This window comes from Chinchilla lanigera, unplaced genomic scaffold, assembly GCF_000276665.1.
Source record: "Chinchilla lanigera isolate Chin_1 unplaced genomic scaffold, ChiLan1.0 scaffold00117, whole genome shotgun sequence".
Classification (NCBI taxonomy): domain Eukaryota; kingdom Metazoa; phylum Chordata; class Mammalia; order Rodentia; family Chinchillidae; genus Chinchilla; species Chinchilla lanigera.
In genome coordinates, this window is record NW_004955518.1 from 2,974,071 (window position 1) to 2,993,222 (window position 19,152).

The 19,152-nt window shown below is 36.6% G+C and overlaps 2 protein-coding genes across 3 annotated transcripts in view; one reads left to right on the top strand and one right to left on the bottom strand.

The window, feature by feature from the left end:
- Positions 1-19,152, top strand: part of Gtf2f2 (general transcription factor IIF, polypeptide 2, 30kDa) — a 152,040-nt gene that overhangs the window by 61,812 nt on the left and 71,076 nt on the right. The gene's annotated exons all lie outside the window — the stretch shown is intronic.
- Positions 2,985-13,606, bottom strand: Kctd4 (potassium channel tetramerization domain containing 4). 2 transcript variants are annotated; one of them, XM_005409082.2, is made up of 3 exons: positions 13,449-13,606; positions 12,559-12,653; positions 2,985-4,617 (listed from the first exon to the last, which is right to left on the bottom strand). In XM_005409082.2, exon 3 carries the CDS (start codon positions 4,430-4,432, stop codon positions 3,653-3,655), a length of 780 nt encoding a protein of 259 aa, XP_005409139.1. In that variant the 5' UTR covers positions 4,433-4,617; positions 12,559-12,653; positions 13,449-13,606; the 3' UTR covers positions 2,985-3,652. The 2 variants fall into 2 exon arrangements, with proteins under 2 accessions (XP_005409139.1, XP_005409140.1); XM_005409083.2 differs by lacking the exon at positions 12,559-12,653.

Genomic DNA, 19,152 nt, shown 5'->3' on the forward strand with positions numbered 1-19,152 from the left:
ATAAGACAGGTGTGATGTTTATTTCACTTTTTTAGCTTTTTACATGAGGCTGGAAAGTAAGTCCAAAAAGACTCATATGTCTTTTCGCTTTTTGTTTTTGGCAGTATCGGGTATTGAACCCATGGCCTTCTGAATGCTAGGCAAACTCTAGCATTGATGCACACCCCCAGACCCATCATATATATTTTTAAACTAATAAAATGAAATCTGTGTTTAGCTGTAGCAACTTAAAGCATATTTTTTATAATATTTATAAGATTTCATTGCAGTAGTAAGGATGTGTTAAAAGTTTTCTGTTTTGCTCATGTCTTAGCTTGGTGTGAAGATACTTTTGAAATGCATGTGATAATCAGTGCTTTGAAAGCCTATAAGGGGATGAGGCATTTTACATACACCTCAGCCTTTAGGCTTTATAAAAAGCCCTATCAAATAATTATTATCCTTATTGTACTGTAAGAATGTTCAAATTTTTATTTTTATTTTATTTTATTTTTTTCAAATTTTTAAAAGTTAAGATCTTGCTTATGGCTCTGAAAGCAAGTTAAAGTTAGATTCCAAAACCCATATGAATTTCATTGTACCACATTTTTTCCTCATAATGTATTAGTTCTGTGGATTGTACAAGTCTTAAAAAGTTGCCCTGCTTTTCAGCAAACTTGATATATAAAAATTTAGACTCACAAATGGACAGATTTGGAATATTTGTTAGTCTAGTGCAACAGATAATTCACCTCATGTTCTTTAAGTGACATGACATGACATGACATGAAAAATATTACTGGCTTTTCCAAAATTCAGTTTTTCACTTAACACTTTATAAATACTTACACTATGAGATGATATCAAGTGAGACAAACCTGTATTTTGATATTCTGTATTCACACCTCTTCATGAATACCTGTTTTGTGCCAGGAACTAGGTGTTTGGGATGTAAGTGGCCCAAAAAGATCTGAGAAAGACATTCTTAAGGGACCAGAAACAAAAATACTATGAAAGCTTCATCCATACTTATAATGCACATTTTATATGACTTCTTGAGTTTCTTGAATAGAAGGTATTTCTGATTTTTTTTAAAAAAGACACTGAAGTTAAAAACTAGCCCAGCATGGTATACACGTTTGTAATCCCTACTTCGGGGAGGCCAAGGCAGGAAGATCCCCGTGAGTTCGAGGCAGTGGAAGCCTGACCTATCTTGTGAATTCAAGGCCAGCCCAGACTGTATAGCAAGACCCTGTCTCAAAAACCAAAAACAAACAAAACTAACTATTTTCTGTGCAATTGCAGCACAATACTTAGGCACTTGAATATGTATATCCAAAAGCAAGTAATTTTGAATTTTTATTTATTTTTTTATTTTTAATTTTTTGGTCTTTTTCAGATAGGGTCTCGCTATGCAGTTCAGGCTGGCCTTGAGCTCACTTTGTAGCCCAGGCTGGTCTGGAGCGCACAATGATCCTCCTGCCTCAGCCTCCCAAGTGCTGGGATTGCAGGTGTGCGCCACCACGCCTTATTTGAATTTAAATAAGTACATTTATAAAAAGTTACAAGAGTAACCAAAATTTCCTTTGTTATTAAGTTATATCACAGTACTGTGATTTATCAGAAGCTTGAGAAGGAATTAAGTGCATCAAGATATGATTTGTTTAGAGATGCTGCATAAAAATGAATCTGATTTTTAGTGGTTTCTAACAATACTAACTTCGTTATGAAAAGTTAAGTTCTGTGTTTTGTGAGTTGATTCAGAAACCTTACTTGCATGATTACTAAGGAGATTTGCTCAGCTACATCTCCTGTAAAAAAGATGTGTCAGGGCTATTTTTATTATCTACAATGAAATCTTGTTAGAGAAAATCTGGCTTTGACATTAAATCACAACCATTTTTTTCATAGTCGAAGACCAAATGCCAAGGAAACATCAACTTATAAATTTGAGAGGTATATAAACAGTTCAGTTGTAGTGAATGTTATGTTTTCCTCTGTGGTTCCTTTGAGGCTTGATTAAACTGTTTATTGAAAGTACTTAAGATAATTTGATATTTTGGTAGAAACACTTTTTCTTGGTATACATAACAAAAAATTACATGTTTAATGTGGAGTTCATTGTTGTTGTTTAATGAGAATTTCTTAAAGGACTTTGCTGCATGATAGGTTTACAAGGTTCCTTGTAGTATGTACAGCCAATTTTGATATTACCTTAGGTGTTGTAAATGCAAGTCACATATAGTTCCAGAAAGGATATTAGTTAGCTTTACTCATTCTAAGTTTTTATGAGTAATCAAAATTTTGGAATGGATCCTGATTTATCTGTGTAACCTCAGCCAAGATTTTTAAAATACCTTTTGTTAAAGGTTGTTAAGATTGAGATTTAGTTGTCAGTTTTAATTTAATTTCAAAGGAGCAAATTTAAGATATAACCAGTTCTAAATGAAGAATGAGTACAGAGAAAGGATTTAGGTGTTTTTCTATTGGGGCCGGCTTGGGATGGGGAATGGACTCATATTTAAAGTTCAGTTTGTATTGTACATTTATTTTATAGAAACAGCCATATGTAAAATGATTTAAAAAATGTTTAGTTACCATGAAGAAATCAACATAACTTGTGAGTCTAAGATTGAGCATTTGGATAAATATTGAAAATAATCAATGAAGTTCTTTCATAAGAATCTTTAGTGATACTCATTTAATATTTTTGAGCTGCAAAAAAGTAATAAATATATAGGATGATTGTGAAAATGGATGCTTTTGCTCTAATGCCATGTACCCTGTTGAAACTAAGTTATCCATGCTATACTGGAGTTCAGTTGTGCAAAGAAATGAATTTGCTGATTTCTGTCAGTTGCAAGACCAGCCAGGGCTATTGTAGCCTGTCGTGGGTTACCTCAATGTATAGTATAGGTGTTATGCAAAATCATCAAGTGGTACTATTTGTTTTTAAAGTGACACATGTAACTTTTTATTATAATTAGTAATACAAGCAAAGAAGCTGATAGTGTTATCTTTTATTGTCATCAACAGTTTTCTAGGAATTTTCAGCAAAATATCAATTCAGCTGTAATTTTAGTATGAAATACAAGCACTGTGAATAAGCTTTTGGTGCCAGCTATTAAAAATCAAATGAATAGCTTTAATACCTTTTTACAATATCATTTTGTTTCACTCTAGCAGTTTAAGGTAAAGCTGCACTTCTGTTTTGCTCATTGGTTAATTTTATCAGTTCAGTTTCTTTGTAGATTTTTGCAATAAATAGAAAGAATGTTAAACCTTACAGCCCCTTAAAATATTTTATTACCATTTATTTAAATGAACTATAGATAATATGCATGCTTGTTTTTTGTACAAGTACCCAAGACATAGTGATTGAAAGACAGCTTAAGGAAAAATGAACAAATAGCAAAAGCATTCAGTTTTTATTTATAGTATGTAGATGGTTACTGTTTTCATTTTAGGAGAAAGTGATCAGCAGGAGCACCCCAGAGAAGAGCATCTTAACTGATAGAATTACATACCGTTAGCTCACAGTACTTGATTAGCAGGGCAGCAGGGCTCTATAGTGCAGAGCTAGCTGAGCACGTTATTTGGGATGCCTTTGATGCTGTGGTTTTCCGAAGCTTGCTGGCTGCATGCTTGTTGCCTTTGTTTGTGAGACAGGTAATTACTTGATAAAATGAAGTGCATCGCTGTGAACAATTGATCCTTTAGAACAATCCAGGCTGGTCAGCAGTCTAAAACCACACTTTAAAGCCATCATTATAGCCTCAAACTTAAGAGTTTCCAAGGTACAGACAAAGGTGTTGTCTTCCTTTAGTACAAGCCGAGTGCCATTTTCAGACTTTATGAAGTATTTAAACTGAATGATATTTGATGATATTGAAAACTCCTCTGGAAATCCATCCAGCCTGCTTTTGGATACCAGAACAATTCGAGATTTTATTTTTGAAATGAAATCAGGAGCATTACAGAAGATTCTCAGTCCTTGAGAACGATCATGGTTATCTGTTATTTCCAAGAAAGTAGTCTCTCTGGGTGTTAGCTGTTCCTTTTCCCACCTGGATTTCACTTCTTCTGCCAGTCCCTTGAGCTGAAAGAATTCTGCTTCTTGTGCAAGAAGTTGATTTTCTCGAAACCCTTCGGGCAGTAGAAGTTCTCCATTTCGTAGGAAGTTTAGGACATGCCTGAAGAGGAGCCCATCCCTGTCTATGAAGTAATGGCCATCAGCGTCAAATGGGCAGAGGATTTTCCCGTTTACGATACCTTCAAGGAAAGTATCTGGGTACTTGGTCAGTGTCTGTTTTTGCGTGATGTATAAATATCCACCAACGTTGAGGGTCATCAGTGTGGATTTGCAGTGTTTTCCTTGCTCAGCGTCTTCCAGGCTGTTGTGTTTCCCTTCATACTCCTTTTCTTTTTCTCTTCTGATTATTTTACGCTCCATTTTTGAAGCTGTTATTTCAGTTTGTTCTTCTTGGCTTTGAGATTTTTAAAAAAAGAAACACTATTGCACACACACGCCTTTATTCAGCCCAGTCTGGCGATGGAATGGAAAAGCTAGCAGCGTCGCTTGCGCTGTCAGCTCAGCTTTGCAGTAGGTGGCGTATCAGCTATGTGTGCAGGAGCTTTCTGGAGTAAGACAGAAAAGAGAATTTGCATTTAACTGTGTCGGGGAAGGGATTTCTTTTCAGAGTGTTTTTATGTATATTCTTTCTAGTAGTAAGAGCTATGTGGAATAGGCTGAATTTCCTCCCACCAGTCAAGCAATCGCACATGTTTAATTCTCCAGCCAAATGTGAATTTCTGTCCACTTTAAATACCTTACATTATTTCTTAGGAAGGCTTAATATTAAATAATGTCATCTTTTGGAAAATACTGTATATTGCATTAGTATCATTTTTAAAATGAATGATAAATAGAAACCTAAGGTGAAAGGAACTAGACATACAGAATTTTCTCTCCTTAAAAAATCACATATTTTACTGTGTTACAGTCATTTTTGAGACCTAAATAAGAGTATTTAAACCTGTTATTTGTGATACTGCACTCAGATTTAATTGGATTGGCATGTGATTTTGATGTGGGCTGTTCATTAAGTGAAAAGAAATTACTTTTTGCCCTAAAGGTAAAAAATCAAATAGGCTTTGTAATAATGATTTACTTTTTCGTTGTTGAATAATTCATGACCCAAAACTTATTTCAGTGCTACTCAAAGGCTTGCAGACTACAGAAAATATTGTACTGTGTCCATGTGTGTGCGTACATGTGTTGGGAAGATAGGAAAAAGATTAAGATTCAGAAGGCCTGCTATAAGTGCTACCATGGAAAGTTTTTGTTTATTGTCTGTCAGTGTCACAGAAAGTGAAAGGGCAATGTGTGATATATCCCTAGCCCCTTATCCCCTTCTTCCCCTTTAACTTGCTTTCAAAAGCTTTGTTAGGGTCTGAACTTTCATTTATAGTGTTTAAATGTCAGTGGTAATAAGAAATGTGAATATTTTACCCAATATACTATTTTTGACCTGTTACTAAGCTATTTTGAAGAATGACATTGTTCTTAGAATTAGACTTTAGATAATATATTAGATGGATTTCTGTTTTATTGCATTAAAGTTATTTTAAAATTATTTAACTGTGTGTTAAGTATTAGAACAAAATTTTTCTAAAAAGATCTATCTTTTTTATGACCAGTGTTAGGTTTTCTTTTTTTTTTTTTTTTTCCCCGGTACCGGGAATCGAACTCACGACCTTGCACTTGCTAGCCAGGCACTGTGCCTCTGAGCTAAATCCCCAGCCCCTAGTGTTAGGTTTTCTTTAAAAATTACACCCTTAATTATAGCAGGCACTGAATTTAACATTTGTCATTGAGATATCAAAAGCTCGTTCAAGCTGGACTGAAAAACTAAGGCAAAATATTTTCAGAGCTGAGTTTTTGCTTAGAAACAATGAAATTGCGAAACCTGTAATTCCAGCACTCAAGAGGCTGAGGCAGGAGGATCCTTGCAAGTTTGAGACCAGCCTGGATTACAAAAATGAGCTCAAGGCCCCCCTGAACTGCATAGCAAGACCCTGTCTCAAAAAAGCCAAAAAAAAAAAAAAGAAGAAGAAGAAAGAAACAATGAAATTAAACCTCCTCATTTTTACCAGAGATAAAATTGTGTTCCAGAGAATTTTGAGAGTTTTATCTAGGATTGTATAGTTTTTTTTTTTTTTTTTTTTTTGGTTTTTTTCCGGTACTGGGAACCGAACTCACGACCTTGCGCTTGCCAGGCCGGGGCTTTGCCGCTGAACTAAATCCCCAGCCCTAGGATTGTATAGTTTTAATGGCAAAGCCACCACTTGGACTAATAGTTCCTTTCAGACATATAACATTTTAAGAGTTTGATCTTGTATTCCAGCAATTGCATATTTGTTGATTTTCTTTTTTTTTTTTTTTAAAGAATCAAATCTTTTCTGTGGCTGTCACTGATTTAGAAACACCAAATGGTTGGGGGGGGGGCTTTGGAAATATACTCATGGAATTCTTATGTTACCAAATGGTCACTGAATAGCACCATGTAATAGCAAAATCATAACAATTTCATCTGTAGTCCTCTTTTTATGAACTTCATGGCATACCAGAATTGGTACAACATGACTATAGGGTAGTGATATAGACTGTGCTAGAATTTTCTTGTGTGTTTAAATAAAGTGCTATCATTAGATACTATGTAATCTTGGGTCTGCTTCCTTACACTCTGTTGGTCAGTGTGTAGATGCCTCTGTGGAGAAGCCTTGATGCTGTGACTGCTAGAGGATGGGCTTTCGTGGGGGTGGCAATGGTGTAGGAGGTGAGGCAGGACTGTGGCTAGTGATACTGCCCACCTGTTCAGAAATCACTTCAGCTTCTTCACACTTGCCGGCTCACTTCTGGATTCTGCTGCCAGATTTTCAAAACCACTGATGAGTGCTCTTTGCTTCTGCAGACTTGTCTTGATAGGCTCCAAACCACCCATCACATACCTCTTACCCTTGAACACTTTTTCTCACTTCAGACTGCACTCCGGTCTTTGCCTTCAGCAAATCTGACCTGGAGGATTTGTTTGCTATCCTTTGTTTGCCACCCATGTCTTGGCAACAGTAGTATAACTGAAGCCTTGTCTTAATGCCTCACTACAAGCTGATATGAAGCCGTAGGACTTTCCTTCTGTGTCCTCTTTGCTCCATCTGGTAGTCTTAAAAAAGCAAAAGAGTGTCCAGTAGACCGAACCTTATCTGCACTACTTCTTTTAAAGCAAAATGATTGCATTTCACAGGAAGTGTAGGGGTCTGTCGATCATTGCTGCCTGTTGTGGTACACAGGCCTCCTTAAGAGAAATGCAGGCTGGTTTCTTACTAGTCTGTTCTAAATTTATATGTATTTGAGATATGGAGTGCGTGTCCAGGGTAGTGTCAATCATGTTCACATAGTCCTGAAATTATAAAATGCTGGTTCTATACCCACACTGAGGGAAACATTCCTAATTTGTGTGACTGTATTTCTCTGCCCCCATGCAACTGTAAACTAGAATTCGGTGGTTTTAGCAGGAGTTATTAAACCACATATCAAAGATTAGCTTGCCTATGTATACTTGATCACTAGATTTGAGGATTTCATCTGCCTTTTTGAGCAAAAAAAACAAAAATTAGAAGAGAAGGGCCCTGTTTTCTTTTCATAACATTAATGTAAGAGTTAGATCACTGTATCTTTTTAAAGAGAAAACTAAAGTTTCAAAACAAGAAAAGAAGGTAATAATGATTAATACATTGCATATTTTCATCTTCAAAGTAGTTACCCAGAGTTCAAGATATCGACTTTTAATTGTCCAAACAGTATTAGCACAAACTTTTCTTTTCAGTGAACTAAGAGAATGAGGTCTTTATCTTATATATATTTTTTTGACCACTAGATTTGACCACTTGTTTTCTCCCTTCCCCCATCCCAGTTTCTCTTTCTTTTTGAAGTTTCTTTCCATTTTATAGCATGTATTGTACATTTTGGATGTTATTTATACACTTTCAGCTTGGGACACACTAGCGACAACACAATGTTTACACATGTCTGGTTTATTTCACTTATGAGTATGGTCTCGAGTTGCATGTATTTACCTATAAAAAAATTGTATAAAAAGGCCACATCTCTTTTATCCATTCCTTGGTTGAGGAGCATTTGGGTTGTTTCCAAGATCTAACTATTACAGATTGTGTTGCTGTAAATATGGGTACACATATGTCCCTGGATCACCTATAATTTAGACGTCTGTAATCATGTACACAAAAGAGCCCATTAGCCAACTTTGTGAATTTAAACAGATCCTTGTCTGAGTTAATGGCTAACCAAATTCTGACAAAATCTTCTACCTTGAGGTAATGATCATCTGCCATGTGCATTGTATAGAGTTTATTCCCGGATGATGGAAGGAATTCCATCTTTCCTGCCAGCTTCTAATGGGAAATGAGGTCTTTGTCATCACCATGATTGATTGACATAGGACATCATCATAACATGTACTTGTGCCCCTTATATGCCATAGATGCTTCCATGCCACAGAAGTAAATGGAGTGCTGGGGAGATAGCTGGGGCACAAGTACCTTCCTGACAAACACAAGATCCTGAGTTACCACCCCGCAAAAGTAAATGGAACCTGTTATGGTTGATACATTGTGTCAACTTGAGGAGTCTAGAAATTCAACTAAGTAACTCAGCAGTTGTACCTCCTGGGATGAAAAGGACATGCCCTTACCACTGTAGGATGTTGTTCATTGTGTCAACCTGAGAAGTTTAAAAGTTCAAGTAAGTGATTCGGCAGGGGGCCAAGGTCCTTACTTTGTAAACATCTTCAGCTTGCCGAAGAGGAGGGCATGGAGGTTGTGTAGATGTGGGCAGATAGCCCACATACAGTATAAGGGAGGGAGAGAGGCTTGCTCCCATATTTTTGCTTTTGTTGCTTTTGTGTCTTCCACTCCCTTGAACTATTGCCCCTCTGCCATGTGCCACCCTTCCTTGGAGCCAGCTGATTACGGGCTGAAACTTCTGCAAACTGTGAGCTAAATAAATCTTTCCTTCCTTAATTTTGGGTGTTGGGTATTTCATCTCAGCATGAGAGAAAAGTAACCAAGACACAGTCTTACCAGAAAGGTCTTTTATCTGGTTGGAAGATATAAGGTTGGATGATTCCCCTAGACTCATGGATCATTCAGCTGTGAAATTCAAACTGCTTTTTAGAGGAAATGGATGGTTTTAAGAGCTGCTTTTCATAGGAACAAGATGTGTCTCCACATTCTCTACAACTATATTATGCACACACACAATTTTTGCTGTGTCAGGGATCAAACCCAGAACCTAATGCATGCTAGGCAAGTGCTTTAACAATAAGCTGTGTCCGCAGCCCTACCAAATCTTTTTGGTTGTTTTCACCTGTGTGCTTATTCTGCATGTCTTCTGAAGAGATTAGTTCCCATTATCTTAGACAGTAAAAGCAACTATAGAGCAGCAGCTGTCAATTTCTACTTTATGGATATGTGCTTTGACCTTCCTATATGCTTTTCACAAGCTGAATTTCTCATTTTTCTCTTCATAGCCTCTTACTAATAGCACTCGATAGGAGAAACATTCATCTTAATATCTCTATGAATATATTATGTTAGCCTTTTGTGTGTTAAAAAGTAAAATAAACTGCAGTATTATGTATTCATATTTTAAGAATCAAGGATTTTTCTCTTTTAGTTTTACTTGAATGTCAAAACTTTATTTTCATTTTGAATATAAAATTCATCTGCATTAAATATTTTCTGGGACTGGAATCATACTCACATGTCCAGTGTCAGCTCCCTTATGTAACCGACCACAGCATCTCACACTGTACAGTGGCTGAACTTTGCCAGGACTCACTGGACATGATCTCTGGCCAGAAGATCATGTAAACATGTCACTCCAGTCCAGTGGAATAATAAATACACTTGGACATGTTTTGCAGTGTCAAACTGAGTCTTCAAAGAAGCCTAGGCAACTTGGCTACATTGGGAAAGTTTTAGTCTCACAATTTGAGGCGTGTAGAAAAGAAGAAAACACTATGTGTGAATAGAGTACAGTAAAGTTGACAGGCGAGCTGGGAAGCCAGGTAAATTTCGTTCCATGTTTCTCTGCCTCTCACTGCAGAGGTAGTCCTGACAACAATATATAAACCATATTTGTGTTGCACTTTAGAAGATGAATGTTTCAGGGAAATTTGTGTTTTTGTAAGCAGTCATACCTTTTCTTTAAAATGAAGCTTTTTTTTTTGAAGTATGGCTTCTGTGTTATTATTTACTTAGACTCTTATTGTAACTAAATGAGCACAACATTTCTGTAAGCCATCAAATCAACATGGAAGTTATAATATTGTATAGAACTTTTTTTGTTTTTTTTTGTTTTTTTTTTTTTTTCCATTACCAGGAATCGAACTCAGGACCTCGCGCTTGCCATGCAGGCCCTGTGCCTCTGATCTAAATCCCCAGCCCCTAGAACTTATTTTTGTAGTGCTCTTTGGCAAAATGGAATTTTACTGTCTCCTTGGGAAAGTGTTGTTTTAGGTTAATAATTATTACCTACAGTCTCTAAATGAATGACATGACTTATAAGACTATTGTAAAAATATTACTCATGAAATCAGTGACCAAAGAGGGTCTCTGCTCTCAAATGCTGCCCTTCCTGCAGTGCCTCCTGTTAGCCTCTTCACTTTGCATCCTGTGGGTCTTCATTGACGAGACAGTACAGGAGAGGACACAGGAGGGAGGCTCATAGGAGCTCATGTGGTTTCTTACAGAGTAAAGTAATTGTAGGGATGGAAAGTCTCATTAACATTTTTTTACATTGTTAACATTTCTGTAATTGAGTTATGACTTAAAATTGTTGTCTAAGTTTAATGCTAGTATTTTGTCTTTTATAAGATATATTAATTAATGACAAATACTACAGTGGACTGCATCTTTGAACAGCTCTGAGAACTATTTCCTTCATATCTCAAGAAAATAAAATTAATAGATGTGGAGAGAAGGTACAGGAAAGAGTAAGAAAAGAGATATCAGAAAGAAAGATGTGAAAATGTGGCTGCTGCCTCTTTCCCACACCATACAGTTGAAGCAGGTTCTTTGGGGTTAGGCACAGTATTTTTTTTTAATGTTCCCCCAGGTGATTCTAACGATCAACCAGAGTTGAGGAACCACCATGTTAGGGAAATTGATGAGCTCAGGAAAAGTCTTATCTGAAAGGAGTTCAGAGTGGTAGGTTCGTAACTTCTACCTTTGTGTGGTAGAAGGATCTTTTAACATCAAAATATCTTAAAAATCATGTTGATCAGTTTTATTTTTTGGAGGGGGCAGGTACCGGGAATCAAACTCAGGACATTGTGTTTGCCAGACAGGCACTTATGCCACTGAGCCATATCCCCACCCCTTAAAAATCATGAAGAGCTAAACTAGAAGTGTACGGTGTTACTACTGTTACTTGATTAAGCATAATAAAGGGAACAAGAATTATTAAAGATAAAGTATTGCATTATATTCAATTGATTTTAAAATGTTGGTAATGAACCTTCTTCAATTATAGTCTTCTAAGTACAGAGGACTTTCAGCACAGAGTACTTCGTTGGGCCCTTCAGTATATCTGCCATACTGTTTGGTGCTGTTTGGCCAAAGCGTAGCTCTATAGTGTAAGCCTATTTTCTAAAACACTTAATCTTTCCAGGACACTCACTTTTACTATTTTTTGTAATTTTTTTTTTTTTTTCATTTTAAGTGTCACTGCTAAAGCTAGATAGCATCAAAATACAGGTTGTATTTCCCTAATCTGAAAATGGAAAATGTGTCATGTCGTGTTGTGTCGTGTCGTGTCATGTCTTGCTTTGTTTTGTTTTCCTCCAATGCTGGAAATTGCACTCAGGACCTCACACATACTAAGCAAGTGCTCTATCCTAAACTATGTCCCTAGCTCTCCAAAATGGTTTTTAAAAAAGTTTCGGGTTTTGAATTTTTGGATTAGGAGTGTCAATCAGTGAAACCTGTGACAATATTCCAAAAAAAAAAAAAATGGCATTTGGAAACATCTGGTCCCAACCACTTTGGAAACTGGAAAAATCAACCTATATTATGACACAATGATTCCTCTGCCCATTTTCTTTTATTATTATGTGCAGTAGCATTACTGTATTTTTGTAACTGAATTTATTTGGGAGTTTTATCAGCATCTTATTCTTGAAAGCAACTTTGGAGTGAAAATTATGTCTTTATACGGCATCATGTTATATCTGTATTTGATATTTTTATATTGATTTAATTATGTATGTGGTGTAACAAGCAAAAGGCAGACTATAATCTGAAGTGTGTGTATGATGATTTGTGAACTTTGCTTTGTAAATACTGAAACATACACATGTGAATTTTTTTTTAAATGCTCATTTGCTGGATTTGTTTTTTTTTTTTTGGTGGAAAGTCAGTTTCTGTAAACTGGTAGAGCAATCCAAACTCTTTACAGACATTTGAAGCATTTGTTTTGTACCTTTGCTAACCGCTTACCTTCCTGATCCTTGACATCTAGTCTTGTCACCGCAAATACTCTTTGGGTAGCATTGCAGCATTTTTTTGTTCAGGGATGTAACTACAGTCCCTTTCTTCCAGTCCATAGGGAGCAGTTAAAGAAGAATATTATAGGTTAGGAAGTTGAATCTTTTTAGATCCTGAGCCCAATCCTCAAACTATTTTATTTTAAATTGGGAATTCTCAACACATTAGATATATTTTATAATTTGAATATTATTATAAGAAAATATGTATAAACAGGTGATTTTAGCAGGACAGAGTCACATGTCTGTAATCCCAACTACTGTATTCAGGAGGTTGAGGCAGAAGGATTGAAAATTTGAGGCTAGGCTGGCAGCCAGGCAATTTACTGAGACCCCTGCTCAAAATAAAAAAATAAAGAGCTGGGAATATAGCTTAGCTCTCCCTAGGTTCAGTCACTACTGTTGGAAAACAAAACATGATAACTTCAGAGAATATTTATGTGACTTCTGTTCATTACCTTTGAGGTGAATAATCATAGTTATTGAAATTGGTAAAAGTCTTTTTTTGTTTTTGTTTTTGTTTTTGTTTTTTTTCCAGTACCGGGAACCAAACTCACAACATTATGCTTGCCAGGCAGGCACTGTGCTGCTGAGCTAAATCCCCAGCCCCGGAAAAAATCTTTTATTACTAAAATTCCTGAAGGCCAAATAGAGATCAGAACAGCAATTCACAAATTTGAATAAAGATCACCTTTCTATCTTTTTAATAATTTAAGAATAGTAAGTTTGCCTAACTTATTTAAGATACCAGGTGGCATTACCCTGAGATTCACAGGCAAGAAAACTAATAGGAAAATACTTCAAATGAGAAGAAAGACTACAAGAATATTAAAAATGATTTACCTTTTAAATGCATTTTCTCCTGGAAAGTTCTTCTGTCCTTCTCAAAGTCACAGCAGTGATGTAAAAAAGAGAATCCCTTCAAATTCTGGAGGGTCAGTCCTGAGTCTAACCTCCTGGTCTGTTTTAACTAAATTAGAAGTGCCCTGCACAGCCTCCACATTCAGATGGGGTGTGAGCCTGTGTGGAAGTGAATGACTCAAACTTCTTCATGCCTAAGGACTTTGTGATATACATGAGCACATTACTTACATGACAGTCTAATAAGTACCCTTCCTGCTCGCACATTGCTTTACCTTGTTCAAACTAGGGATGCCCTTACCTTGAAAGAAGCACAACCTGATCCTTTCTTTTCAGTTTTTGAAAGTAAAATAGGTCTTAATGTTCAGATATGTAGTAGGAAGTTGCAATTTAGAGCAGAAGTCTCAATATTTCAAGTTTTGAACAGCTTCTTTTGTTGTTATTCCAAGAAACACTTTCTGATTTATACCCAGGGAAAACTGAATTGCATCTAGGTCCTTTTGAGAGTATAACAAACAAAATAAACATTAATGAAATAATAAGACATTCCCAATTGGAGCAGAGGCCAGTGTTTTTATTTAGTGAAAGAGAACTGGCAGAGATCTCAGAGATGCTGGTAACTTCATTATAGAGATGCTGAGGCCCAGAGATGTAATTTCTCCAAAGGAACACCATAATTTAGTGACAGAATCCTACTAGAAGCCTGTAATCCTTTTTATAGGGTCTGCTTTGTGTACCCACCCTTTAAACGTCTTTCTCTCTTTTTTTGGTGAAACTAGGTGGCAAGATATGCATAAGTAAGATACCATCACCTTTTCATACTTGCTAAGAGTACATCACAGAAACCAATTACCAAGCCAACTTGGACAAAAAGGGGCGGGGTGAGAAGATTTAGAAAAGAACCTATAATTTTCCCCGTAATCCAAAGTATTGAACAAATAAGCCTAGAGAAGGAAAGGTAAGAGCTGAACCGCTCTAAAACCCTCAATACGATTTAGAAGCTTTATGGCTTCTGTTCATATTGCTGGCATTGTCATGTCCTTCCACTGATTTGTGGTTGAGTCCCGTAGTTGAAAATTTCAAGTAGGAGAGATCAGTGGGCACATACCAAAAGCCCTGCGAGGGTTGCTCACACACCTTCAGTGACTTTCCTTCTTGCCACCCTGTTATGGTTGATACATTGTGTCAACTTGGGGAGTCTAGAGGTTTGGCTAAGTAACTTAGCAGGAAGCCAGGGTGCTTACTTTGTACACATCCTGAGCCTGTGGAAGAGGAGGGCATGGAGATTATGTGAGAGCTTCACGCCCCTTAGATGGGGGTAGCCTGTTTACATGTAAGGCAAGAAACAAGCTGCTTGCGGCCATTCCTCCTTTTTGCTCTGGCTGCTTTGCCCTTCGGCTGCTGTTTCCCCCTTTGCTCTTGTTGCTTTGTTATCTTCTGCCTCGGAGCCAGCCAAGTATGAACTGAAACCTCCACAAAGTGTAAGCTAAATAAACCTTTCCTTTCTTCATTTTGGGCGTTGAGTATTTTGTCTCAGCAACGAGAGAAAAGTAACCAAGACACACCCCAACACTTCCTAAGTGCTACCCACTTTTCAAGGTGTAATACAAACATTGCTTTCTCTATCAAAGCCCTTCCAATCCCCAGCTGAACGTAATCTTTGTGTATGTGTTTCATCCCAATATTCCATGTACATCTTAGTTTTATAACACTTATAACTTTAACATATTCTGCTTTGTGTAATAGAATCCCATAGATCATATGGAAGGACCAGTATTTGGTCAGTAAATTAAAATGTAGGAAATAAAAAAAAAAATAGCAATATGCATTCCCAATTACCTTGAACATTTTTGCTTAAAATTTATATAAAGGTACATTTAACTGCTGATGTTCATATAAAGTAAGGCCTTACAGTATAGGATGCTAATTGACTGCTCTTCCTTATGCAAATTAAACTATAATTTAGTTTAGATTTTCAGTTTTGGTTTCTTCAGAAAAGGATCAAGAACTTAGATACTGTGATGCAATAAAAATTCACATCCTTTTAGAATTTCATGCTTGCTTCCCAGTTGTCTCCACCCATACCTAACTTGACAGTATTTTTTAGCAACTTTATGTCAAGGCTTACCGAACCATTCAGCCTAGTTTTCATAGAAACATCTCCCTCTCTTGCATAGCCAAAATTTAATGAGTTTATGTAATGCATAATCAAATGGCATGATTACTAAAACTAGCATCAACAAATTCTCGAATAATTTGAGCAGAAGTATGTGGGAGTGCTAGAGATTAACCTGCTACCCACTTCTGTATATAGAGCTGTGGGCATCTGTCACTACATTTAATGGTGAGGAATTGAAAGCCTTTGTTAATCTGAAGTGACTTAAGTGGAGGGGTATCAAAAGTTCCTCTGTTGTATTCAAGTGATTTGTATACCTGTTCTGTCATTTTTCTAGACCTGTACCTCTCAAAATGTGATCTGGGGACCTATAGATAGAGGAATCTCTAAGACCATTTCAAGGGGTCTGTGCCTTTTTTTTAAGTCTTGTTCAAAAATTTCTTACTTTCTAGTGTATATATCAGTAATTGAGACAAAGTGAAAGCTCTTTGGGGATTTCTATACATTCTTTTCTTTTAAAAGCAAATGTAAATGCACATATTAGTTTTTAAAATTTTTTAAATAGACTAAGGGTAGAATGTACTTATAGTATACAACATATTTTGGTGTATGTACATAACATGGAATAGGTAATCAAGCTGCAACTGTTGGTGGGTATTTAAGTTATTGCATCCACAATTAGATAAAGGTTCTTCAAAACACTAAGAGCAGGAAATGCCATGTGATCCAGCCATACCTCTCTGTAGTGTATACCCAAAGGAATGAAGGTTTGTGTACTGTAGAGAGGCCGGCATACCTTGTGTCTTAGTCACTTTCTCATCTCAGAAACAATACTCAGCCCCTGCAAGTTAAAGGAGGAGTTTATTTTGGCTCACAGTTTATAGACATTTCAGTCCATAATCCACCAGCCCCAAGGCAGGAAGCATGGCCTAGGGCATATGGAGGGAAAGGTGCTCACCTCACGACAGGCAGGAAGCAGAGAGTAAAAGGAAGAGCTGGAGGGAGATGGACCTTTCCAGGTTATGCTCCCAGATACCTACCTCTTCTGACCAGATCCCACCTCCTAACAGCAGTGAGCTGTAGGCTCCCATTAACCAGTCACCTTTCAAAAGCCCTGCCTTTGAAGTGCATGGAGCTGTGGGAGGACATCTAGATATAGACAATAATACTGTATTTATTGGGGCGAGCTTCACAGTGGCCAAGTCACGGAATCAGACTAGCTGCTGATGAGTGATGTACATATACACAAATGGAGTACTGTTAAGCCACAAAGAGTAACATCATGTCATTTACAGGAACTGCAAATCGTCAGGATAAGCAAAACAAGCCAGATTCAGAAAAACAAGTGTTACAAGTTTTCTCTCACATGTGGAGTTGGGGGGATGTGAAAGTGAGAGAGAGACTAGTAGAGGAGAGGAAAGGGATGTCAGGGAGAGAAGGGAGGGGACAGTGGGGAGTGGATATGGTCGGGATATGTTATATACATGTATGAAAATGTCAGAGTGAGACCTATCACTCTGTAATCAGTATGTACTTTAAAAAATAATGTATGTGCCATAGGACAAATGTTTGAGAATGTCTCTGTTCAACTCTGTGCTCCTTGAGGACAAGTGCCATATTTCATTTTCTTTTGTTATTCCTGATATGCTTTGCATGTTCTTTTACATAATAAGCAGAAAATATTTCATAAGTGTGTGAAAATTTAAAAAACAATCATTTTTCAGATATTTATGATTTTTCAAATTGAGCCAACAAAGTAGCTTTAAATAAGGTTCCTGTAATGAACAGGAACTGTAATAACTTGAAAAGGATCTGTAATAACTTTCACTTGAAACGTAAGCAGCTTTAAGAAAGAAGCAAGATTTAGTGGAAAAAATATTAAAACATGTTTCTGTGAAGTTTTAACAAGTGTCCATTGGCTTTTTAAAAAGAGCCAGTAAATCATGCCTAGGCAGCAGTAGCATAAGTAAGTTGGCTTTTAGAATTTACTTGAAAAGAGAAGAGGACAAGGGAAGCAAAGAAATGTCGGGTTAAGAGCAGTTAGTTGGTGGGAGAACTCATTCCTGATGAGACTTTCCTTTTTACTTGAGTAGCTTTTGAAAGCTATGTTATGTTTGAATGGAAGATATGGTGGACAGAAAATGCAGCTTCAGGAAGTGAATTTTACTGCTTTGTGTGAGTGACCTTGACTGAAAAATAATAAGGAAAGTGGTGGTCTGGTAGAAATGGGGAGGTGCTTTGAATCTGCTTCCTACCCTTTCAGGTGTCATGTGGAGGTTGGTGGCAGAAAGAAACCTTTTCCCTTCCTTTTTTTCTTCCTCTCTTCCTTTTTATGTGTCGTACTGGGATGGAGCCCACAGCCAACACACTGAGCTACACCCCCAGCCCTTTATTATTTTTTGAGACAGGGTCCTGTTAAGTCACCAGGTTGCCCAGGCTGGGCTGAAACATGTAATGCTCCTGCCTTAGCCTCCCAGGGTACTGGGATTATAGGTGTGAGCCATCATGCCCATCTTAGAAATCTTTACCTAAAAATTAAATTCAGTTTGTTCACCTGGAGTAGATACTGTTTAATAAGCAAGGAGTATTCACCAATGGTACTTAAAAGATAGCTCTTTTAATATTAAACATTAATAAGCACTTGAATTTATGTTATTTTCAGAGATGATATTCTGAGTTTATTTTATTTTTCAAAAGCATTAATGTGCCAGGATTGAATTTTCTTCATACAATTAAAACCCTTTATATATCAAAATTTCCAAACTCTTGCTGTTATTGGGATGAGTGAATAAATTTTCCTGCTAGAACTTTCAGCTTCAACAGAGGGGCAAACTTGAATGTAAGATTTATTTTTGCTTTCAAAACATTAATACTTTAATCTTATTAAACTCACTCATGAGAGGAAATTATTTTTAGATTTTTAAACTTAATATAAAACAATTAGTTTTTTATTACTTCCTCCTGGGCATATTTTGGTACAAGGTAGGCATGCTTCTCATCATTGCTCTTTTGAGTCATCCGGCAGCCTATCCTTGAGGTCATTGTCTGTGTGCATTGGGAGACCCTGGGAATATGGAGTACACACAGTGTGTGTGTAATTAGTGTTTAGGAGCGAGAATGTGGACTCCTGATTTTGGAGGCAAAATCAGGAGAGGTCCCTAAGAAGAAAGATTTTATTTATTTATTTATTTTTATTGTAAAAATAAAAGGAGGAAAACATTAACAGACAACCTTTTACAAAATAGCAAAAGAACAATATAAACAATACAGTTACAAACAAAGTGGTAGGAAATTAATGCTTGTTGTATTATGTATTGATATCTTCAAAATGATTTCTCATGAAAAAAATAGACACGCAATAGTAATCAATCAAAGACTCATTAACAGTTTCTTTCAGCAAAGAAATAGAAGACAGTAGATCAACCATGTTAACTATCCTGTATATACATACATACATACATACAAAATTTCTCCTTCTTTCCCTTCTCTTTTCCCACATCCCAGTTGCCCTTTAACCTTGAGCCTTTTCCTATCATTTCACAATGTCTATCATACCTCCGAGTTTAAATT